This window comes from Hipposideros armiger, unplaced genomic scaffold, assembly GCF_001890085.2.
Source record: "Hipposideros armiger isolate ML-2016 unplaced genomic scaffold, ASM189008v1 scaffold_605, whole genome shotgun sequence".
Lineage (NCBI taxonomy): Eukaryota > Metazoa > Chordata > Mammalia > Chiroptera > Hipposideridae > Hipposideros > Hipposideros armiger.
In genome coordinates this window covers 799185-824660 of record NW_017731955.1, presented here as the reverse complement: position 1 = coordinate 824660, position 25476 = coordinate 799185, and the positions used below count along the sequence as shown (strand labels likewise).

The following is a 25476-nucleotide window of genomic DNA, read 5'->3' as shown; positions in this document are numbered from 1 at the left end:
TCTCCCGCCCTCCTCTCTCCCTCCCTCCCGGCCGCGGAGCAGCATGGCGGAGCCCGGGCAGCGGCCGCGCGGCCGCCCGCCGCCCCTCTGAGCCCGGCTCAGGGGCAGCTGGGCACACAAACCCGACCCCCGCCCCCGCCGCGCCCGCCGCTGCACTTGTCCCGCTGCGCGCCCCCTGGAGCGCGGCGCACCCCTGGGACCCCGTGCGCCCGGGGTCCCCACCATAATCCTGGGACCCCGCGCGCTGCGGGATCCCAGTGCTGCCCCGGGAGCCCCGCGCGCCCTTGGACCGGGACGGAGCTCCAGGACCTCCGCGTTCCCCGGATCCCCCCTTGCGCTCTCAGAACCCCGGGGCTCCACCGACGGGACTGTGCGCCCTGGTGAGGGGCCCCGCCCCAGAGGGTTCCCCTCTTCCAACAGACGGAGCCCCACCCAGAAGGGACCCCCAGGTTCTGCAGGGACATCCAGCCACGCCCCAGAGGGCTCCCAGCATCCCGCGGCTGGAGCCCCGCGCTCCAGAGGAACCTCCGTGCCCAGCTGGGGGCTCCCCGCCCCGCTAAGGCGGCGCCGCCCAGGAGGGTCCCCCGCGCCCCGCGCCCCGCGCCCCGCGGGCCCCAGCAGGATGCACGCCGCCCTGGCGGGGCCGCTGCTCGCCGCCCTCCTCGCCACCGCCCGCGCCCGCCCGCAGCCCCCAGACGGAGGACAGTGCCGGCCGCCCGGATCGGTGAGCGAGCGCCTGCCCGGCCACTCTCCCGGCCGCCCGGGCACTCCAGCCCCGTGGGGACGATGGTTTTGGGTCCTGCCTTATGTACCCACGTCAGCCCACCCGTTCCACCAACGCCTGCCGGGCGCTGCCTCAGGCGCCCTTCCCTAAGCTTCTGCTGCCGGGGCTCCAGCTCCGTGCCGAGAGCTTAGATGGGCGCTCCCTCTCCCGCTCCTTCTCCATACGCTGACGCTCCTCGCCTTTCGCCCTGCTTGGACGTTTCCTCTCAGTGCCCATTTGACTCGCTTCTTTCTTGCTTTTATCCTGTCTTTACCCCTCTGGTTTCTCTCTGCCCACTCTGACTCACTGTTTCTACCATTCCTTGCTCTCTTCTCTGACTTCCATCAGACCCTTCCCCGTCTCCCCTGCCCTTCCACTCTGACCTAAGGCAAACTTTCTCCCTGCTGCAGGTTCCCACTTTTCTCTCCCTCTCCAGCCCAGGCCCCAGCACCTACTCTTCCAAAAGTGCCCCTATTTCACAAAAAGGGGGGAGATTCCAGAGGAGAGGAAAAGGAAGTGCCAGGACATGCTGGCCTAATAGTTCCTTGGGGTTGTGTAATTACTGGTTCTCCTAATTTTCCTTCCAAACCAAGGAATCTCTTGGTTTCCCTCAGTATCCCTCCCTTGAAGTGTAAATTAATGCATTGAAAATAACCCTGAATTGGAGGCCAGGGCACCAGGAGACTGTTTTGTAGGGTTCTCACTGGCTTCCCTGTTAGCAGAGAATTAGTTGACCTTGGGCAAGGTACACCTCCAGCCTCCTGACTTGGGCGGAAACAGGGAGCTCAGTGGCCTGCTGGGTGCTCAAAGCGAGTTTATCTCCAGTATTCTGGGATTTACAATAGTTGCTTGTTGGTAACGTAAGGTACTAGTCCCTCTACCCACCTAAAACATATTTTCATTATGCTAAAATCAATTAGAAAAAATGTGGAGTTGATCTAAAGCTTGCAGGTGCTAAGTGGGCAGTCCTTTCTGGATGGAAAGTGACTTTGCCTGAGAGAAACGACAGTTGCTTTCGCATGCCCTTTAACCCCTGGCCCTAAACTGAATCTGGAGAAATGAGCCCTATTCCTAGCCCCTCTTTCACCCCTACACACACCCTTGTCAGAGCTTAGATCATAGAAGATGGCAGAGATTTGAGGTTAGAGACCAGGTACACCTATTTAGGGGAGCAGCCTGGAAAGCACCCAAAATATGTATTTTTGGGGGGACTAATTCTATAGGACCCTCCCTTCCCAAACCAGGGCCTGAGACTTCACTTAGCCTGCAGTTTTAAAACACTTTCTCATCTGTGGTTTCAGCTGGTGGAGCAGAGTAGCTGACACTCAGACCTGCCCTCCAAAAAGAAAACTGTATCCACCCTGATGAATGGGAAGTCGCTGTTTAAATAGGTGTGCTATTTTTAATAGGTGTTCTGCTTTCAAAGTGCTCTTGGCATGTATCTTCTAATGGTTGGATTTAAAGGTTATATGACTTCCTCCCTTCTTGCCAGAGCAGGACTCTTTCGCCCTCTCTTCACTCCCTCCATGAAACACCACTGGTGAAGGTTTGGCTTGGCCAAGCATGAATATTCTCAGGTGGTGTGGCCGACCTTGGCACTCGCAGTGAGAGGCGATCATAATGAGAGCTTCCTTCATTGCTCCTTTCTCTGTGCCTGGCACTGCTCTTCGGGCTTATTTACATATGTTGTGTCTTTTCATCCTTCCATCAACCCCTGAGGTAGCTAGCTACTCTTGCCCCCATTTTACGGATGGGGAAACTGGGTCTGTGGGAAGTGAAACAATGTACTCAAAATCATACTGCTAAGACAGGGCAAAGCCAAAATTTTGCCTGTGTGTCTTTCAACTTCCAAAGCCCTTGCTCTTTTCCGTGGCCCCATGTAGGTCTCTGCTTTCCATCCCCATCTCCTGCCCCCTCTGTGTTAACCTTGGTTTACTCTGCTGCCACCAGCCTCATTGCCCCCCTTCTCCTCTCCCTCTGCAGCAAAGGGACCTCAACTCCTTCCTGTGGACTATTCGGCGTGACCCCCCGGCCTACCTGTTTGGCACCATCCATGTCCCCTACACCCGCGTCTGGGACTTCATCCCAAACAACTCCAAGGCGGCCTTCCAGGCAAGCGCCCGTGTGTATTTTGAGCTGGACCTGACCGACCCCTACACCATCTCAGCGCTGGCCAGCTGCCAGCTGCTGCCGCATGGGGAGAACCTGCAGGACGTACTGCCCCACGAGCTCTACTGGCGCCTAAAGCGTCACCTGGACTACGTGAAGCTGATGATGCCCTCCTGGATGACCCCTGCACAGCGGGGCAAGGGACTCTACGCTGACTACCTGTTCAATGCCATCGCGGGCAACTGGGAGCGCAAGAGGCCCGTGTGGGTGATGCTGATGGTGAACTCACTCACGGAGACTGACGTGCGCTCCCGGGGTGTGCCAGTGCTTGACCTCTACCTCGCCCAGCAGGCCGAGAAGATGAAGAAGAGCACCGGGGCTGTGGAGCGGGTAGAGGAGCAGTGCCATCCGCTCAATGGGCTCAACTTCTCCCAGGTAGGCACTTGGCACCCGGCCCCTCAAGCTGGGGAGCCCCTGTGCGCCTTTGTCCTCTTCTCTGTCTTCCTCCTCCGGCTGCCAGAACCCTGTCCTTCTCCTAAAGGGAGAGGGTATTTCGGGCTGTGGAGTGGTTCTCCAGCTGCTTTTGGGGTGCTATGAGGGCAAACTGGAATGTGCTGGAATTGGGGGTAAGAGTTTGGGCGTTTGCTTCCCTCTCAGTGGTGTTACCTGTGGATACACACTCCCCACCTGCCGTGCTTGCCTGAGCAGAAAGAATTTCCCTTGGCGCATCACAGTGATGGAAACAAAAAGAGGGAGCTGCAAGGGTACGTCGGAGGCCCTGGGTCTCTGGAGCAGGAGGCTGTCCTGAGGCGATGGTGTGGGCACATCCAGGCAGCAGCGTGTATACAGAGGACACAGAGAGGGAGACATCATGCCTGACCTAGGCTAGGGGGCAGGGCAGGTGTAGGGACTGGACCTGGTGTCTGTGGTTGCTGTTTGACATTCACCAACGCTGAATTTCCCAGCTCTTTGCAAAGCTCCAGGCGACCCCCGGATGGCCTCCCTAGGCTGAGAGAAAGCCAGCCAGGATAGTTTTGGGGTTAATAATTTCAGAGAAATGTGTTCACTTTAAAGGTTGACAGTTCTAATTTCTGAACCTAGGAATGGGGGCAGGGAGAAGGGTGGAGCTTAGGAGGTTTAAAGTCTCCGGCTGCCGGAGACCCGATCCAGCAAAATGTCATTAAAAGCCCTGTCTCCATGGGCAGAGGTCACTTGCAACTCACTGGCCCTAAACTCAATTCTGAGGCTCTGGGAACAATGAGTTCACATCTGTCTCTTGAGAACAGGCTGTCAGTCCTGGGATGGGGCTCTGTATCAAGGCTCGTGGCTCCTGCAAGGAGGCCCCAGCACCGGGCCTGGGCCTGATGCCCCAGTGAGGAGTGAGGCGTGGCCCCTGAGCCAAGCTCCTCCGTTAGGGAAACAGCCCTATAAATTGGCCTGGCTAGAAGCTCTACCACTGGGACCCGAACTGCTTGCTGCTCCTGAGATGTTGCTCTTCACCAGGGCAACAGCAGCAGAAACTGATCCCCCTTCCGAGATCTCTGGCCTTTGTTTTTTCAGGGGAAATGCAATATTGTCCCCAGGGAGGTAAGAAGCTAGATTGATTTGCCGGCCAAATGAAAGGCGGGTTTGTCGGTTCTCCTGCTGGCTCTCCCATAATTGTGGAGCCCTTACCCAGAGGGCCCTGGTGGCAGGAATATTGGGGCAGTTAGTCACGCCCCGCAGGGTTCTGACTACGCCTGACTCCTTCTCCATGGGGGAAAATCCTGTGCATTCTCTGGCCCAGCGCTGATTCCTCTGAACATACCGGCTCTCTCCCTCTGAAGTGACTTTTCCCTTGCCAGCCCCGAGAGCTGATATTATCTGTGTCGGGCTCCCCAGTGCTCACCGCCCATCTCATTTGGGAGGCAGGCTTGTGGGAGGCCTCTCTGTTCAGAGGCCTCGGGCTGGCCTCGATATCTTTTTTAGGCTGGGGAGGTGGGGGACCCACCATCACTCTCAACACCCTCTTTGTACCAACCACAGAGGAATCTGCGAGGGCTGAAGGGAGCACACAAACCCTCTGGTTAAACAGCCCCTGGCTTTAATCTGTCTCTCTTAAAACAACAAAACTATCTTTCTTCGGGGTCTGGAAACACTGCTATTCAACCAAATGATGGCTTTGGTAGGTTGAAAACATTTGCTGGAAAGTGTGTGAGGTTATGTTTTAGGAAAAGTTCCTGAGAGCCATTCATCGGCCAGCGAGGAGCCCGCTGACAGTCTCCAAAGCCCATGTTTGAAGATCAAACAGACTCAAATCTCTGGTTTCAAAAATGCTCCCACTCCATCACCAGCCTGGGCCCACTCTTAAAATTGTTCTTGGGTCCAGCTCCTTGAGAGGGCTGCAGGAAGCAAGTCCCAAACAAAAGAAAACAGGTCCCCTTTTGGTTCCCTAACCTCTACACCCTTCACCACCTGCCAGAGAGTCCGACCCTACCAATTTGTCCTGTTATCATTTTGGAACGAAGTGATGAAATCTCTCCTCCATCCCTGGGGGCAGCCATGGGCTGAATGGGAAGGGAGGGATTCCAGAGCCTGGGTGGATGGGGTTGTTAGGGACCCCCCACCCCAAAGTCAGAAATGCAACAGCCTTCTCAGTAAAATTGTATGCGCGCGTGCACAGTTTGATATGAACATCTGTGATGCATTATTGTACCGAAATATCTGTTAAGTGCATCAGATTTTTATTTTTTCTTTCCTCTCAGCATTACTGTTATTGCAAAATATTTGGTGGCGGGGCAATGAGAGAGGAGGGTGGGAAATAGAAGGCTTAAAAGAGAGTGCCTTTTTGTTAAGACCTGGGAATTTCATTTTAATTTGAGTATTTCTCCAATTTTTATATTTCCCTTGCTAACTAGAGAAAAGAAGCTTACATTTTGGGACTATATGGGTTGGAGGAACCACTGAAAAGTTCCTTCCACCTTTGCACAGCTTGAATGATTGGGCTCATTGACCCTGGTCTCTGATTTTAATATAAACTGAGGGTGCTAGACCCAATAGCGCCTTGAGTTTGCTGTGTGACCTTGGGCAAGTCAGTTCTCTTTGGGCCTTGTTTTTTCCATCTGTGAAATGAGATACCAGGATTAGGTAATCATCCAAGCCCCTTCCAGCCCTGACATTCCATGGGACGATTATAATCAATTCCACGTGGCTGGCACCCTGCAGGAAGCGCCGTGTGCTTTTCCATTTTGTTGGATTCACATTACCCTGTAGTTGTCTAAGGTGAGCATTCAGAAAGGTTGGATGACTTGGTCAAGGTCACATGGTTAATAAGGACTCTAAAATGCAGGATGAGCTCTTTCTGCCACCCCATGCTGACTAGGTCTCCCGTGTCCTCCTGCAATCCTTCCTTCAGTCCTTTCTTCTGTTCCTTTCTCCCCTTTAAGACTTGAGCACTTAAAAGTTGACTTCTTGGAGAATTTATACTTACAGGGAAATTATTTCCTTTGGCTCTAGGGCTGGAGTGGGGATGGTGAAGGCTGATCCTCTAAAGATGTCGCTGATGTGTTACAAGCAGCTCAGCGTGGTGGACCAAGAGACAAGAGACTTGCCTCTAGATTTCAGTCTCAACTCTGGTTCTAAAGCAAATGACTTGTATATAACTTTGGTGTCCCTATCTATCAACTTGGGCGGTAATGACCAGCCTTTCACCACTGACCTGGTTTTGTGAAAGCGTGAAAAGAGGCTACGTGTGGGAAGTTACTGAGTGGGTAAAATGACTACTTAGATGTAAATCCTGTGCTCAGAAAAGAGTCAGGGCTCCAGGACCGAGAAAGAAAACGAAAGGAGGCTCATCTCTGTCCTGTTGGCACCTCTCAGCAGCCATGTCCACTGTCCATCCTTTGTGGGACACAGTAAAGCTGAAGCTAATAAGGGGTGGTGGTGGCCTGAGCCATGAGTCCAGATCTTGTGACAATCTTGGGACCTGCAGATTTCAATGAGCTCTGTCTGCTCCCTCCAGGGACTGGCACCAGCTGCCACTAACTTGCTGGGCTGATTAGGAGACCGCCTTCTCCCTCTAGGGGGCCTCAGTCGGCCCCTGCCCCTGTGGTGGAGGGAACCGGATTCTCCTCTAGACCTCTAAGCTATGTGGTTCTCTGAAGCATAATGAAAAACCAAGGACCCTGCCGTTCTGTACTTTGCTTGTTTTAACAAACATGCAACATCACTCATCCAATGTGTGCAGAGTCTGAACACTTGTTTGTAAAAATGTTTGTAAAATTCTACAGCTCCCTTACTAGGCAGTCAGAAACCACAAAATTATCATTTATTGAGCTCTGTCTCTGTACAGGGCGCTGCATTAGACCTCATGAGTACATCATCGCTAAACCTCATGGAGATGTAACAAGACATATCATCATATCTCTTTCACAGACAATAAATTGAGGCTTAAAAAGGTTAAGTCATTTGGCTGTGATTACACAGCCAGGCCAGGCAGTCTCAGGATTGAATCTCAGGTGTGCCTGATGCCTGCATCCATGCTTTTCAGGCATCTGAGAGATGACGTGATTTTTGTTTTTAATAGTCAGAATGCATGATCTGGTGATGTTAAGTGTGTGTGTTGGAGTAGTGGGAGATCATCACATCTTGTTTAAAAAAAATAAAATATATATACATAGAGAGATAATTGAAAAGTGCTGACACTGATTTTTCTCCTGGCTAATAAATTGGATCTGAAGGCGATTCTAAAATAAGAATTCCCAAAGACATCCTCAGCTTTCCAAGGGACCGTTGTGAAGATGGCACTCCTAACACAGGCTAAGCAGGAACAGTTGAATAAAGAAGGAGAAGGATCTCCTTGGTTTATAGTCAGAGCTCCTATATCTATACCCTGCAGGGCCAGAACATATTATTAGGTACTCAGTACATATTTGGGGGAATGCATGAATGGTCAGAAACCATGATGTGACCATCCCTGCTTTCCTTTCTTCCACCATCTGAAGAGAGACTGCCTAAGCCCCACTGAGGAGCCCCCTGCTTGAACTTTAATAGCTCCTGCAAGGACACAAAATGTGGAACTCATCAAGTGGGTCGTTCAAATACACAGCAAGCTGCAGCCCTGATCTATTCCTTCCTTGCCTGTGACTATGGGCTAGTCCTTTTCCCTCTTGGGGCCTAGGTTGCCCCCTTTGTCCCACGAGAGTGTTGGCTAGATGATTTCCAGGGCTGGCCCAGGTATGACTTCTGTGGTGGTGGTCATTGGCCCCCATATCTTGGAGGCCCTGGACCACCCTGAGATGTTGAGCCTCAGTTCTCCGCGGCTGGGAGGGGCTGGCAGGCTTGTCTTTGTCGGGCTGCTGCTGCGATCTACTCGTCTGGAAGCCTGTTGGTTCCAGTGGGTGATCCCGCCGCCTCGCGCTGCCAGTCTGCAGAGCGGAGAGAGCCCCAGCCTGTCTCAGCACAGTCTGCTGGACACCTGCCCAGCCTCGGAGCCTTTCCTTCATTGGGACTCCTCTGCTCACGCACTTCCTTACTCGTTCAACCACAGCATATTAGTGTCCGTCGGGCCAGTGCAATGCAGGGAGCAGAGACCTGGGAACGGCCTAGGTTTGTTCCTGCAGAGAGTTCACTGCCTAGACCAGGAGAGTGCGTGTCGTTAGCCCTTTTGTCCAGCTGTGGAAACTGAGCCACAGAACACCTATGCGTTAGGCTCTCCTGTGTCCTGGTTCTCTGCACCTCACGTGGAGACCCTGTTCTTCTTTTCTCTTTCCAGCATACATTCCCACCTTTCAGAACTCTTCTTTTATTTCCAGTCCTCTAAAAATGGCCATTCCCAAGTCTCCCAAGCCCTCTCTGAGCCTTCATGGCAGCCACAACAGCACCCGCCTATGGTTCCTCGAGTCCACAGCAGTAGTCCCTACTGGTGGCTTCCCATCAGATTTATGTGCCCTCCTGAGGGAAGGGATCTTCCCCAAGGCAGCTGAGCACCCCTAAAGACCTCGGACTATGCTGAGCCCTCTTCTCCCCAGAAGTCACCCACAAAATGAGAGCCCCTGAGTCAGTGTTGGATCAAAACACAGGCTAGCCTAGTGTGTACCGTGTACTTCTAGCTCCTGGACTGGGAAATCGGTTTCTTCTGGCCCCACCTTCACCCTGCACTCTGCAGCCTACCATATCCACTGTGTCTCCCACCCGGAGCCCTGTGGCTGGGAGCTGTTCAGCAAATGTCCATCACATGGTGTGGAAGTCCCTCTGGGGACCCCCTAGCATTGACCCTTAGGCATATGTATTTTCAGAATCTTTCTGTGCCCAGCGAGCTGCTTCCAGAGTGCCCCTGCTGACATGGCAGGCTCTGGCCACTTTCTCTGACCTGGTTAACTCAGACTTTAACATTAAATATAATAACACAGTGTGGTGGGGAAAACACAGAAATAGATGCACAGGCTGGCTGGGGTACCTGTTGAAGGACAGAGTAAGGCCATAAAGCTGGAGGTGACCAAGATGTCATGAAATAGTCTAGTTCTCAAAATCAGAAGTTCACAGCATGAAATCTTCCAGACTGATAGGATCTCCGAATCCTAAGCTGGGACTTGGAGGCTCAGGGAATCTAAGAATGGTGAAATCTTAGAATGTTAGGCTCAAGAGGCATTTTTGGACTCGAAGAATCTTCACGTTGTGAAATCCTAGCCTCTCAGCTTTGAAGAATTTTCAGCTCATAGACACAGACTTCTAAAATTTTAGAGTTGGAAGGGACCAGTTCTCAAGAATTCCAAGAAGCCCTGTCCGAAAACACATTGATCTCCTTCCCGCAACAGACCCGCCAGCCAATCCCAGGCCCAAGACAGAAAGCCTGAGCGGTGAGGCATTTTGTGACGGAGATAAAAATGGGAGCGTGCCTTTGTTAATAGTTCCCATTTGGACATCATTCAAAGCCAGGAAGAGGTCGCCTGGTAATGCAGCTTTCCTAGGGAGGAAGCAGAAGAATGCGACGAGTGCCGCAGCCTGCCAGCCAAGCTGCCGACGTTCTTTTCCCCTCAAGTTTGCTTCTAAATATTATCCACTTCACTCCCTTTTATCTCCCATCACTGGCTCTCTGTCCGCCCACTTAATCCACAGGCAGCCGGTGGCCCAGCCTTCAGCTCTGCTTGGCGGCTGCCAAGCCGTCTCGCCGTGCAGCTCCTCCAGGATCCACAGGCTTTTAAATCTGCGTCGTATATCCGCTGGAACACAAAAGTGTTGCCCCAAGCTTGGAAGCCCCGTTCCTTGGGCTGGGCCCCCTCCCTCTCCAGGAATTTCCTCCTTTCCTCTTCCACTTCTGGATCCTAGGAGATTTTCAAGGCTCAGCTCAGAGCTGTACCTCCTCCAGGAAGTCTTCCCAGAATGCTTCTGAGTCTAATCAGCTCGGGAAGACTTGACCCAAAGCTTTCCTTGATGCCTCAGCCACATGTATCCTTTCCCTCTGTGGAATCTTTTATGGCATTTTATGATATTCTTTCAGCACTTAAATATTTTACTTTACATTACAACGATTCCTGAGGCAGTCTTTTCTTCCCTAATAGACTTGGATTCAAAGCCTAGGTTAAAATATGCTTACAGTTGACTACAGAATTATACTGAAGGTATTCCAGGTCTGAAGTTGGGGCTTTGTGGTGCGTTTTGTGGTTGGGATGTTGGCAGCTCTGGATGCTAAAAAGGGACTGTGTCTTGGCCTCCGTATTCATAATAGAAAGCCCTCAGACTTCCCACCTGAGCTGTGTAGACACGTTCTGTACTGTTGTTGGCCCACTCGGTCAGGATTCTGTAGCGTCCATAGGTCCCTGTTGGATTGATCTCTCTCCAGCCTGGAACACTTTGTCTCCACTTCCTCATATGTTACTTGCAAACAAAGGCCTCTTTTTTTCTCCTCTTCACTCCCCAGAGCCCACATGAGGCTCTCCAGGCTCACCTTATCCCCCCACTCTGTTTTCATTTTAAAATGTTGAATTTTACCTATTACTTGCTTCTTTGGATTTGCACTCCAGCGATGCTGACCTGTTCTCGTTCTCCCTCCTTCCCTGCCTCACACACACAATTCCTGGTCGTGCTTCCATGCGTTTGCTTGTGCTGTTCCCCCTCTACCTTCCCAGATTTCGCTGTCTACCCAACTCTTACTCTTCTCAAGCGGCGAGGGTTCCTGAGGGCGGTCCACTTTAAAAGCCTGTACTCTTCAAACAAATGCCCTTTATAGCTGGACTTTTATCCAAAGTCACTCGATTGCACTGCCCCCATGGACTCTGCCACCTGACCACACCTCAGAAATTTGAGGTCAGGTGCAATGTTGTGATGGGCTTTTAGCCTTGTGGGGTTTTTTTTCCTTTTATTTATTTACTTTCTGCTGAGGTATAATTGACATAACATTATATTAGTTTCAGGTATACAATGTAATGGCTCTATATTTGTGTACATTGCAAGACAGCATTATGTTTTAAAAGGATTGGTGGGTGTTTTGGTCTGCTCAGGCTGCCGTAACAAAATACCATAGGCTGAGTAGCTTAAGCAACAGAAATGTACTTTCTCACAGCTCTGGAGGCTGTAAGTCTGAGATCAGGCTGCCAGCATGGTTGGGTTCTGGAGAGAGCTCTCTTTCTGGCTTCCAGACAGCTAGCTGCCTTCTCAGTTTCTTCACATGGCAGGGGTGGCAAGGGTTGGGGGTAGGTGTAAGTTGAGATTGAGAGACAGCGAGCTCTCTGGTGTCTCTTCTTAAAGGTCACTAATCTCATTGTGAGGGCCCCACCATCATGACCTCCTGTAACCCTAATGACCTCACAAAGTCTCCATCCCCAAATAGCACCATATTGGGGGTTAGGACTTCAACATATGAATGGCAGGGGGAGCACAAACAGTCAGTCCACAGCAATAGGAAAGTTGTACCTGGATCACCCTGAATGCCTGACTACCCTTGAAAAGAGCCAGAAGGTCACTAAACTAGGTCCATACACGTCAGAGCCCTGGGGCCATGTCGGGGTGATATGGAAATATGCAGTCTCACTGGTAGTACCTGCTGCTGGAGTTCTCCCCTGATGAGGCGAGGTGGCTTCCTTGGGGGACCCTGTAAGCTTTCAGATCAGTACCTGGCCACCATCCCCCTCCCCTGCAGGCAATGCAAATATTCCCCTGCCCCGAGTGCTGAGACTCTGTCATCTTTTAGTCTTGGGGTTCTTCTTCCTTTCTTCCCTTTGGGTTACAGAGGGCAGGCGGGAGCATTAAAATTTACTTCTCATTTGATCCTACCTTGTGAGTTTGTGTTCTCTGCATAAAGCTCCCACCCCAACTCCTTTATTCAGAGGATTGTCCTGGTCTGATTCTACCTTGAACCAAGAACTAGTCTTCAATAAGTTTACACAGCATGGTGCAGACTCAAATGGGGGTGGGGGAGGGGGGCGGGTTTCTACTGGAAAGCCTCCAGGCATTGGCCCAGGACAGCCCAGCACTTCCTCAGTGCCCAGAATCATTGTACTTATTGGGAATGTAAGTAACCTTGGGCTAGCTGCATAACCTTTCCCTGACTCAGTTTCCTCATCAGTCAGCCTCATCCGATTGCTGTGAGAGTTAATTGATTAGTGTAAAGCACTGTAGTACAGTGCCGGATATACAGTGAACACTCAGTAAACACTAGCTCATAGTTATTAGTGTATTTTTAAATTAGCATCATTATGCTACAATTCCAGAAATGTTTTTTAGCTCCTACTGTGTGCCAGATATTGGGATAGATGCTGGAGAAAGAAACGTGAACAAGTAAATGATGCTGTTCCTAGGGTGCTCCCTTTTAGGGAAGGGGAGGGGAACAGGCAGAGGTGACTTACACTGGTGGGGGTTGGGGGATGAGGGTGGCTGTGGGGGTAAAGTGATGTGTTGTGGAAGCACAGGAGATACACACTTCCCTGTCCTGGAAAGATATGAGAGGGCTTCCTGGAGGAAGCTCAGATGAAGCTGAGAACTGAAGAAGGAGTAAAAGTTAGTAGGCAAATACTGCGGGGTTCTAGGCCCTGGAGACTGGAGGTACCTATGCTTGAGCCAGGAGCCAAATGATGCAGGCCACCCACTGTTCACCTTGGCCCTTGTCTGCATGGGCTGTGACAAGATGAGGCTGAATTCAACCACCTGCCTGCTTTCTGCCCATCTCCACCTCTGCCTGGCACCTCTGCCCGGTGCCCCTAGGGCAGGGCTGTGTTAGGCTGTCTGGGAGCACGGGCTGCATTAGTCAGCCCGCGAAGCCCCGTGTCTGCCTCCCTCCTTTCTTGAAAGTGCAGCGTGCATTCCTGCCTGTGCCTCAGCCCCGCCAGGTGACCTCACAGAGGACCCTGCAGGCAGGCCTGGCCAGCAAGCACTTAGGGGCTAGCCATGCAGGCGTGGGGTCCCCAGGGCAAGGGGAAGGCACAGAGCAAAGATAAAAGGCAAGGCCTTTTTACTTCCTCTTCTGCTTAAAGAACTTACCTGCCTCCTCCCTATTGACGGTATTCAAGTTTTCCGGCCAGTTTTATCTCCTGGGGACTTAATGCGCCTTTTAGGCTGATCGAAAATTAAGCCTCCGGTCCCATTTGAAAGCCTTTTTTAGAATGGAAGATTTGGCTGGCGGAAAAAGCCTTTTGGAAATCTCTCTGGCTCATCCTTTAGCCTTAGCTTCCCTTTCCTGAGCTGCTCAGCCTTGAGTGTGAGAAGAGACAAAAGCCTAATTGACAAGGGTAATGCTAACCCTTTGCATCTCGGTTTGCAATTTCCAGTCTTTCGCATGCACTACCCATCTTCCTCTTGTCCAGACGGGGACATCTAGAAGGGGCTAGACCAGTCCCCTTCCGTCCATCAGTATTGACTCCCAAGTGGCCTCGTAGATTTTACCAACTGAGTGGCTGTAAGCATCCACTGGATTATGGGACATTTTTTAGCACCAGAACTTGTATTGGGGCTGAGATGCAGCTTGAAGAGCTGTGGATCGGTTATGGGACGAGTAAACTGAGACACTCAAATTACCATTTGAGGTCCCAAATGGTAAATTGACCAAGTGGTAATAATGCTTGGTCACTGCGCTTAACCTTGACTGGGATGTTCAGATGAACTAGCACTACATAACCCGCGTGCGACAGCCTGCTGGTGGTCTTGCAGGTGATTTTATATTATTCTGCTTCCATCAGTGTGGAGAGGGTGCTGAGAAAGGAATGCAGGATTCCTGATGGAGACATTGCAGGCTGAAGAGATAGGGGCCCCTGGAGATGGGAGTGGGAAAAGCCATGCCGCGAGGAAGGGAACTCTCAAGCAGAAGTGCCAGGATGGGAAAATGCAGAAAGAATGCAAGGAAAACTGTTTCCACCTCTCCCTCCATTGGCTTTATTCTTTTCTTTTCCTGTCCAGCTCTCAAGAGAGCCATTGTTAGTTAGTGCCTATTATGTGCTAGGCCTCGGGTTTATCACAGTAAATTCCTAAAACAATCCTGAAAGGTAACAATTATTTTCCCCATTTGGAGGAAATTGAGGCTAAGTACTTTGTGCAAACTGACGGAGCCAGGATTTCTATTTGGATCTTTTGATACCTGAAGGGACAGACTGGACTAGAGTTGGAATTCCGGCTCCACTGCTTTGGCTTCATGACTGAGGGTCTGTTTCCACATCCGAAAAAAACGGGGCTCACAAAAGTCTTCACCCCCTGGCGTGTTGTGAGGCGTGAGTGAGGTAATGCCCGTAAACCACATAGCTGAGTGCCTGATACATGGGAAGAGATAATGACGGCCATGGTGGTGGTTAAGTCATGGTCATTTTAATTATTGTTATTGGCCCATTTTCACACTGTCTGCCCCTTGAGGTGAAGCCCATCCCATAGAGAAGACAGTTCTGGATCCTTTAGCCTCTCTCACACTGAGCCTCATCCAGAGCAGGGATGGTGGTTGGTTGGCTTGATGGAAACTAGGTGTCCTGACCAGTCAGTTTTTTCTGACCGTCCGCGGTGTGTCATGTTGGATAGTATTCCTTCTGGTTCAGATTCCCTGTGATCTCCCACTGCTACCTGGAGTGGGGATATATCAAAAGGAAGGACCGAAAAGTTTAGGCTGGAGACCTGGCTGGAGGCCCAGCTCAACCAGGGGTTTGATCCATGACCTGGAGCGATTTCTCCTCTGAGGGTCCTTTCCCCCTACTGCGTAGGTGGGCTGGATGTTATTAGCAGCGACTTAGGGTTAGCGGGAGAATCGAGGGATAAAGCCTGGGAAGGACTTGATTAGCTTTCAAGTGCTCTGTGCTTAGTCCTTGGTGTGCAGGTCTTTTTCTTCTTTTTCTCCCAAAAGAGAAATACCCTGTAAATACTTCGGGAATTAAATTTTTTATTATGAAACTGTTCATCCATCCATTCATTTTTTCATTTGACAAGCAATACTGGGAACTACACTGTACCAGACTTAGTTCCAGGTCATGAATATGGGGCTGGTGAGGAAGAGAGGGGTTGGAGAGGCCTCAGAGAGGTGCTTCACAGCAGAGTACCAAGAATGGGGCTGAGTCCTTTATGTGCACTGCCCTCACTTAATTCTTATCACAATCTCTCAGGTATATACTATTATTCAGCCCCATTTTACAGGTGAGAAAACTGAGGCACGGATAGGTTCATTCACTTACCTGAGGTCACAGTCAGTGAGTGGAGGCTGTAGAATTCAAACCCTGGAAGGCTGTCTGCATACCCTATGCTCTTAACCTCTCTTCTGCATCTAATGAAAAGGTACTAGAATCTGATAGTGGGGACAGTGGGACAGCTCTTTTTCTGAGACTGGGAGTATGAAAGATTGGGAGGCTCAGGGGGTTGATAGACTTCTGCTATTACCTCCTGAGGAAGGCTGTTGCCTTGGGAAGGAGAGAGTGAGGTGGTTTGTTTGCTGGGACCTAGGGATAAAGAGTGTGAAAGAAAGGCTGTGGTGGGGTTGGGAGCAGAAGCTGACCTGGGCAGGAGGAGGGATGGCAGGGCAGGCTGAGGACCCAGTGAAAATGGAGGCTGTCACTTTGTAACAGCACCAGTCTGGATGGCTGGGGTGCTTCTCTGCAGAGCTCGCTAGTGTGGGTGCAGGAGTGGGGATAGGTGACAGAGGGCCACCCCCAGGCTCCCAGTCCTCAAGAGTCCCTGTTCAATTTGCCACCTATCTGTCATTGTCGAGCCCTGACCGTGAGCCCCCACGCCATGGTGGCTGTGACTTTGGAGGGACTCAGGTTGTCTGGAGGCTGTACGGAAGCTACCAAGATGGGTGAGACTGAGACTGCATCCTTGCTGTCCGGGAGTTCTCTTTGCTGGTGAAGATGCTCAATTTCTATACGATCGGCAGACCTCCCCTCCTTATGAGTAGCTGGCTTGGCTAGGTACTCACACCTGTACTCATACTATACTTGGCAGTATAATGCCACCTGAGTTCAGTATTGAGGGGGATAGGGGTGTTCCTGGGGTTCAGAAGGAGCACCCTGTATGGGGGTGGGGGCAGATGGTGGTGTTGATCCAGGTGGAGGGACTGTCCTTCTTCATGTGTGGAGAATGCTTGCGGGAGAAACAGGAGACTAGGGAATTGGCCATAGAGGCTCATGGGCCACATGGTGGAAGCCTCGTAATCCATGTTAAGAAATTTGAGCTTGATCCTGGGTACATTGGGGGGGCCGTTGTCCCCCACTCCTGTATTCTGTAATATAGTCATTCATCAAATTGGAACATGTCACTAGCCCGGAAATCGCAAGGCCCTGGCTGGAGGGAGGAGCTGTCATATGAGGGTCTTTTCTGTCACCAGATCCAGGATGCTCTCCCTGCTGGGCCAGAGGAGATAGGTTCTCTGCTTCCAGAACAGGAACTTGAGTGTGTGTGTGTGTATGTGTGAGGGGGGAGTTATCTTAAAAACTAGATCATAAAAGTGGTCTGGTGGCTGAATGAGACCAGCGGTAGTGAAATATGTTACAGGGCTTCTTGTGAGGGAGCCTGAGATGCTGATGGCCATTTCTAAAATAGCTACTGAAGAATAACATGTCCCTGCATCTCATGTGGCCCACTGGTGGAAGATTTGGGGGATTCCACCTGTTCAAAGTGGGGGTAGAGGGAACAGGTGGTTCCGGAATGCTCCCCAAGTGGGCTGGGAGGATCTGCGGTCTGTAAATGGCCTGTAAATTATGAGAGCGCTGGATTGGAGTCAGCAGCATGAACCCAGGCGGGTCCCTCCCCTCGCTGCGTCCCCCCCACCCCCCCCACAGCGGGTGTGAGAGTACTTGGTAAACCAGAAACCGCAACCCACTGCTGCAAAGCCACCTTCTAAGCTGGCTCTGACCTTCCTGGAAAAGGTCATTTTTTATTGTATTGTCTTTTATATGTTTACATGTGTGTCTCCTCCATAGTCTGAAGTTCTCTGAGGGCAGGAACCTCATCTAATGAGTCTGAGTTAGCCTGGGGCCAGGCTCCAAGTACACACTGAGAGATGCTGTGGGTAGCTGTGAAATTACCAGCCGTATCGACACATCGTTGCCCTGGGATCCGGGTGGAGAAAACAGAAAGTCCCCAGCCACACCCCTACATTGTTCCCAGATTTCCAGATGTTTGGTTTCAGGAGGTCAAATATCTAGGCGGCTGCCCGCACGTCGCACGGTGGCACCCAGGTGTTTGGCTTGGTGGCTGTGACCACTGAGCAGATTTTCTCACCCTCATGCTCCGACCGTCTCCCGGTGGGGCTGTGGTTTCCTGCTCCACCTTCATTCCCAACAGGGGGCCCTCCTGTGGGTGGGAGACGCTTCTCTTGGGATTGGAGGCATTTTCCCAGCCCCCCTCCTCGACCCCCTTCCTCACACTTCCGTGTTCTTTCCAGGGCACGGATCAGAGCTTCTGTTTGCTGGTCATTCCATGATCCACACACAATATAAATGAAAGCTGCTAAAACCAATAAATGCAAACCAGGTGTGGGCACCGGGGACGAGCAGGGACGTCAGAGGGCTGTGCTGTGAGGTGGCGTCAGCGCCCATGGCCCCGGAGCTGATTTGTATATGAGAAAAGTAAATATCCAAAGTGGTAAACAGCCTTAGGTCTCTCATCATCGCTGAGATTCAAAGGCATTTAATAGGAACACCCACTCTCTGTCTCTTGTAAACAAAGCGAGATTCTCTCTGTGTGCTGACCTAAATTCTGCATTTTCATCTTTGGGGAAGCCAGCCAGTCATTCTAGCCAGGAGACCGCAGGCGGTCTGGGTGGTTGGATTGGGTAGGGTTGCCTTCTTTTTGGTTTTGGCACTTTTGCTGTGCAAAGGGCCACCTTTACATCATCCCTCTTTGGCCTTCGAGCAAATGGGATGGGTAGCCATTCTCACTCCTGTCCTGATGAGCAACATGACGCTCAGAGATGTACATCGACTTGCCCAAGATCGCACATCAGATCCAGGCTGAGCCTCCTTTAGAATCCTCTATTTCTCCATTCCTGTGAATGGCACCTCTGTTCTCCCTGACTCAGAATCCCAGAAACAGCTTTCACTCCTTCCTCATTTCCTCTCCCTTCCAATGTCTCCTGGAGCCTGGCCTTCTTCTGGGTCCCTGCTTCCTCCTTCCCCCCCCCCACCACCCCATTTATTTTTATCTTATACAGGCCATTGTGTTCAGGAAAGAGCCCCAGAGAAGGAACCAGACAGTCATGGGTTTGGGGTTCTGGTTTCTCTGCCTGTCAACCTTGGCTTCTATCACATTTCTTCTTTGAGCCCTGCAGTTTTCGCATATGTCAATGGGTACAAAGTACCTCCCTTCTTGGTTGTGAGGATGAATGGAACCCAGCCTGCTCAGTGCCTCTTCAAGTGGCCTCCTGATCGTACATTAAAAATAGATTAACCCTTAAAATTGCATGAAACCAAATATACTACGCACAGGTGTACAAATGAGTACATGTAACGCTGGTGACCCCCTGAACTACATCCGTGGCTGGCATCAATGTCAATTCCTGGTGTTGCTGCTATTGTACTATCGTTACGTATGATGTCACCATTGGGGGGAGCCGGGGGAAGGGTATTATTTCTTGCAACTGTGTATAAGTCTACAGTTATCTCAAAGTAAAAGTTTAAATAAAAAATTAGTTAACCTTCCCAAAAGACTCATTCTTCTGTGCCCACTGCATGCCAGGTACTCCCCTAGGTGCCAGGCATTTGTCAGTGAACACAAAAGAAAAAAATCCCTGCCCCCACCTTCTTCAGGTCTTTGCTCAAAGGTGGTCTCTGCCCATGACCACCCTATTTAAAATCGTAAATCACTCCTTTCTATCCCTCTTTCCTGTCCTTTTCCTCCATAGCACCTGTCACCATTTGGAATTCCACATATTTTACTTACTTATTTTGTTTATTGCCCTTCACCCCATCACTGGAATGTCAACTCCCTGAGAGTAGAGATTTTTGTCCATGTTATCTGTAACCTCAACAGCTAGAACATGCCTGGCACATAGGACGCATTTAGCTAATGTTTGTTGAATAACTGAGAGGCGACAGACAAGAAACAAATCAGAGTGGATAAGGGCTCAAGGAAAACAAAGCAGAGGGAGGCGTTGGTGAGACGGTGGAGGAAATATCATCATTTTGATTAATCCTAGATTTTTCTGGGAACCTTGCAGGCCTCCCTGTTGTGTGCAGGGACGTCCTGGCTTCTTAGATTATAAGGCACTCAGTAATTCCCTCTTTTATCCATTCACCAGATGTGCCTTTGAGCTATTACTATGTGCAGAACCCTCTAGAGTAGGCTGAAATGAGATAGAAAAGGATCGTGCTCCTAGGAGGCTTACAGGTCGGTAGGAGAGATGGGACAGGAATGCAAACATCATGTGAGAAGGAAAGATGAAGCCAGAAGTGAGCTAAGTCAGAGTGCTGGGGGAGGGGCACTTGTGGCCAAGACATTTGGGGAAGGCTCCATGAAACAGGTGTTGTTCCCTGGCCTTAAAAGTCTGGGAGGATCTCAAGACCTTTTCTAGTCTGGCTCCCCAGCTCAGCCTGCTAACTTACTCTTCCCTGGCTCCCCTAGGGCACACTGCAGTGCTGATCATTCTGCTCCCAGCAGATAGCCTCTGACACCCTGGCTCTGCTCGCTGTGACCTTTACCTGGAGCATTTTCTCTCCTTCCTCTTCTTTCTCTAAATCCTGTTTCCTCTTCCAGATCCAGCCTGGCCCTTCCTACAGGAAGGCTTCCTTGATTGCCCCAGCTCCCTTGATCTGTCTTCTCTGAACATCTGTGCCATCTGTAGTCTGTACTGCTCCGTTTGACCCCTTAGAAGAGAGTCTTGTGTTGGACTAGCTTCACTGTGGGTGGACTTGAACCCCAATCTAGGACAGGAGCTGGCTGCTAAGCTGAACTCAGGCACGGATACACACTAGGCCTTTATCGGTGCTCGTGGCTGGATGGACTTGAGAGCAGTGGGAAAATGCGATTCACCCTCAGAGAGGGCAGGATTTGTTCTTTTTGTCTTTGACGCAAACGCCCCTCATTTTGAACCACTGGAAGCTCAGTGGAGCACTGAAGTCTGCTTTACAGTGTGTATCGTTAAGAAAGTAATGCTTCAAACAGAGTGGCCCAGCAGTGCTCAGCTTTAGGAATTCTTCTCAGGAATTCACCAGGTTCTAGCGTCATGCTGGACTCTGCTTGGTACATTCTTACAAAAAGACATGAAAATACCTTTGCAGCATTTACTACTGTACAGTTGTTCACCTAACAAATGTGTTTTTTAAGGTTTTTTTTTAAATTTTAGAATACGTTTTGATTTACAGAATGATTGAGAAGATAGTCCATTTCCTCATACGCAGTTCCCCCTATTTTGACACTTACGTTAATATGGTACATTTGTCACAATGAATAAACCAATATGGATCCATTGTTATTAACTAAAGTCCATACCTGATTCAGATTTCCTCAGTTTTCCCCTGATGTCCTTTTTCTAGAAAGTTCTAGGACCCCATGCAGGATATCACGTTACATGTACTTGTTATTTCTTCTTCAACTCTTCTTGGCTGTGACAGTTTTCCAGACTTTCCTTGGATTTGATTACCTTGACATTGAGCACCGATCAGACATTTGTCCCTCAATTGGGATTTGTCTGATGTTTTTCTTATGATTAGACTGGGGTTATGTGTTTAGGGGAGGAAGATCAGAGATAAAGTGCCATTCTCCTCATATCAACGGTATATGCTGTCAACATGACTTATCACTGTTGATATTAACCTTGATCACCGGGCTGAAGCACTGTGTCAGGTTTCTCTACAATAAAGTTACTCTTTCCCCTCCATCTTTCCGTACTGTGCTCTTTGGAAAGAAGTCACTGTGAGCAGCCGAACCTAAGGAGTGGGGAGTTTTGCTCCCCCTCAATCCATGTGCTTAGAATGCATAGTATATGCTTGGCACTGTTACAGATGCTGAAAATATAGCAATAAACAAGACAGAAAAGATCCCTTTCCTGCATGGAACTTTCATTTGAGTGAGGGGTTAACAGTGAATAAATTAATGGGTAATTTTAGAGCATGATAAGGACTCTCTCTCCCTCTCTCTCTCTCTCTCTCTCCCTCTCTCCCTCTCTCTCTCTGTATGTGTGTATATATATATATAAAAAGCCATAAGCTAGAGAGGGACCAGGGTGCTAGAGGAGTGGGGTGGGAAAGGAGCAGTTTTAGGGAGAAGGTACCTTTCCAGCTGAACCTGGAGGGGTGAGAAGACAGCCATAAACATGTTCTAGGCAGAAGGAACAGCAGGTGCCAAGGCCCTGAGGCCCATTTAAGGAACAGAAAGGATGTGTGCACGGGACAGTGTCAGGAGATGGAGCAGAGAGGAGAGTGGAGTGAGATCTTGCTAGGCCTACAGGTCACGAGAAGGCATTTGGATTGTTTTTTTTAAGATTTTTATTGGGGAATTGGGGGGGGATGGGAACAGTGCTGGGGAATTGGGGGAAGGGGAACAGACAAGTTGCTGTCCTTTTGTTCTTCAATCTAGTTGTGGAGGACGTTGCTTCACTGGCCCAACTTGGCACCATCATTGCGCTCTTCCCGGGTGAGGCAGATCAGTTGTTGGCTTCTGGACGGCCGCTCACTGCAGCTGCTGGCCGCTCACGCTGGCTGCTGGCTACACATGGCAGCCCACTGCAGCAGAGGACTGCAGCCCACGCGGTCGCTGGCGACTCATGGCAGCCCAGCTCCAGGTTGAGCTGTTGTTCAGCATCTTAGCTGTGGAGGGCAGTGTCACTGGCCCTCATATGTGGGATCCGAACCGGGGCCCTCTGGCGTCCCAAGCCAGTTCTTAACCATCGCGCCACTCATCCGACCCCAGCATTTGGATTTTATTCCAACAGTGGACGCCATTGGTTTGAAGTGGAGGAGCTCTGATTTGCTTTTATATAGAAAAAATGGCTTTGGCTGTGGTGTGCAGAATGGACTTTCCTGGGGGTGAGGGCACAGGAAGCTGGGAGACCTGTCTGGGTGTTATTGGAAAAGTCCAAGCAAAGAATGCTGATGACTTGGGCCTGGGGGGAGGGGAGCAGGTGGAGGTGGGTTTTAGAGGTGGAGCTGACAGCGCATCTGCTGAGTTGCTTGCGAAGAGATCAAGAAACGGGTGCGATGCTTGCAAATTTTTGTCCATGGTGGTGTCATTAAATGAAATTAGGGGAGGCTGAGGTAGGAGCAAGTTTAGAAGGTAAAAGTGGAAATACTGCGGGTTCCTTAGAAAAGCCCTACCAGAATCCCATTTTTTGGCACCATTCTTAGCAGCCCCTTTGGGATGCATCACATACCTGGAGGAGTAGCGTCCTGCTCATTGAGTCGAACGCCACCTTTCTTCTCAGTAGTCCGCACTAGTGAAGTATACGATGCAAATGGCAGGTGTCCATGGCAGACAATAGGGATGCGAGAGTGTGCCAGTTATCCAGGGGCCTGGCCACCTGCTGCTCCCTCAGACTGTGCACCAGGCACCAGGTACGATCCCTTCCTGCTTTTCCCAATGCCCAGCCCAGAGGAATCAATCCCATTAAGTATGCATTTATTTGTTTGTGTTATGTCTACAGTAAAGTCAGTCAACAAGTATTCATTCAACACCAACTACTGTGTAATGGTGTCTCAGGCATGAGCTGGGGTCCTTGTCTAGGTAGGTAGGGGACAGAGTAGGGGTAGCATGTTCACACACATGCAGTTGGCCACAGGAGAGAGAACGCATGTCCCCAGGGATGCCTGGAGGCATCAAGGGGGCTCCCTGGAGGAGTGGGAAACAGCTGTAAATTTGAAGGGCATTGAAGAGACTGGGCCATGTGGCCAGGATTTCTGTTAGGGAATTAGAGGGAGAAAGGGTTGGAGAGGTAAAATTATGGCCCATAGACCATCATAGGGCCAGAATAAGTGCTTAAAAACTATTTGTTGGATGAGTGAGTGATTGGAAAGTAGGTTGACACCACTGCCTAGGGGGCCTGCAATGTAAGGATGAGGAGATCAGTGTCTCCTATGGGCTGTGGGGAACCAGTGCTGAATATAGCCAGTGCCTAAGAAAACTGGAAGGAATCATATGCTGAAGAAAGACATTTGACTTTCTAGCCAGTATTTAATTTATTGTAAAAATAATGATACTGCTAATAATAATAATTTTTGTAACTACTTAATGAGCATTCTTTTTGCTGGAAAGGCACTGTCAGTTATATGCGTGGCCCCGTCTGTATGTGATTAGAGGATACTACGACTAAGATGGCCTTTTCTATTTGGAGGTTTTGTTGTTTTGTTTCTTTGCTGGTCTCTGCTGGTAGTCCATCTCACTGTTGGCTCCTTATTCTGTTTGTGTTCCATGAGATACCACAAAAGCACAATCTTTGACAAGGTAAATATGCCAAATCCTTATTATAGCATTTAATCACTTGGGGAGGTTTTGCTCTGGGGTGGGGGTGGAGGGGTGGTGGGAATGGAAAGAAAAGTCCAGATTGCTTTGATTAACTACATTTTTCTTTCTGGGTGAATGGGAAGGCTTTGGTGGAAATCTCAGTCATTGAGGCTGTTTCCAGGAAAGAGTGCAAAAAGCAATTGAAGAGGTTGTAGCGTCTTGGTCGGCAGTACCTGAGCACCTGGAGTGGACATGGTGCTGGGCTGGGCGCTGTGAGGGAATGCTGGAAGAAGGCACTCATCTTGCCCCTTAGGATGTGTGTCTGGGAGGCAGAGACTTGGGGCCAGGCAGGTCTACCTGGCACAAGGTGGACCTCAGTAAATTCTGGTTGATTGGATCAACCTTTAACCACATGGTAATTCATTGTTTTAAGGATTCAGGTTGGCGAGGGGTCATTTCCAACAGGATTCACTAGCCTGCGCATCTTGGAAGAAACGGTGTTTGGCAGAGGCCTTTCTCCACTTACAGCTGCATGCAGGCCAGCTTCCCATGGTTTCCTCGTGTATTATGAAGTTGTTTCTCTCCACTTTGTGGATGAGAAAGCTGGCACGCAGAGGGTGAAGAGCTTCATTCATACCACCAGGAGAGCAGGGCCACGCCCGATGTAGTCACCAGTCTGGCTCAGGGTCTGACATGGCATTCCTACAAATAGCAGGTTCTCAGTGCAAATGGATTGAATGAGTGAAGTATTTTAGGAGTACTATGGTGGAGGCCCTCAGAAAGTGGGGTGTATAGCCATGATTCAGACGCAGGCCTTCCATTTCCAACACCTGATTTCTTTTGCTATACTGTCCAATTTCATTAGGCAGAGATGGGGTATTAGATTAGACCGTGTTCAAAAATATTCACTCCCTGCCTCCCCCTTCCCCGAGCCTGCAGTGACGTAGGGTTTGGCCATGTGACTTGCTTTGGTCATGTTGGGCAAAGTGTACTTCCTGGCACCTGGACTTTGGGATATGTCATGTGACATACTTTGGCCAATGAGACATTAACAGACATGAAGGGAGCAGAACCTTAATGCATTATTTAATAGGGTTTGCCCTCTTATGCCTCTGCCTCCACCATAAGAAGCGTTGCCTCTATGTAGCAGCTGACCTCCCGGCTTGGGTCCCAGAATGACCACAGCAAACCTGAGCCTAACCCACAATGAAGGGCCAAGCCCAAATGGACACACAGCTTGAACCCACCCAACCCAAATTGGCCAAGCTCCAACTGACCTACAGTGAAAATAAGTGATTATTACTTTGAGCCACAAAACCTTGGGGTGGTTTGTACCACAGCAGTAGCTGACTGGTATAGATGAGAAAGGCATCTCATGCAGGGGCTCGCCCATGACATACATTAATGGAGGCAAAGAAGGAGTGAGGGCCAGGAGGTGAGGCTGGAAGTATAGGTTTCAGCTCAATCTCAGAAGGTCTTGAATGTCAGTGTAAGGAATTTGATCACTTTCTAATAGGCAGTGGGAGGCTTTGAAAGTTGGTGAGCATGGGAGGATGAGATCCAAACCAACTATAGAAGGGCGAATTCGAAAATAAGTGCAGAAAGTTTAACATGAGAGGAGAGGAGACTGAAGTCAAAGGACCTGTTGGAAAGCTGCTATTATTTTTCTATCCCAGAGCCTAGCACCATGCCCCTTATACCCTAGGTACTTAATAAATATTTGTTGAGTGAATGTATAACAAAATTGTCCAGGGGTTTGATAATGAGGACTTAGACAAATACAAGTCCGATAATTT

At 50.1% G+C, this 25476-nt stretch overlaps 1 protein-coding gene across 4 annotated transcripts in view; it reads left to right on the top strand.

The window, feature by feature from the left end:
* The first annotated feature begins 156 nt into the window (after positions 1-156).
* Positions 157-25476, top strand: part of TRABD2B (TraB domain containing 2B) — a 215959-nt gene continuing 190639 nt past the window's right edge. For all 4 annotated transcript variants that reach the window (XR_002121970.1, XM_019624752.1, XM_019624755.1 and 1 more), the window contains exons 1-2: positions 157-724; positions 2747-3307. Coding sequence is in view for 3 of the 4 variants with exons in the window: in XM_019624752.1 (XP_019480297.1) it covers positions 623-724; positions 2747-3307 (663 nt within the window). In the remaining variant the exon portion in view is untranslated. The remainder of the gene's footprint in view (positions 725-2746; positions 3308-25476) is intronic.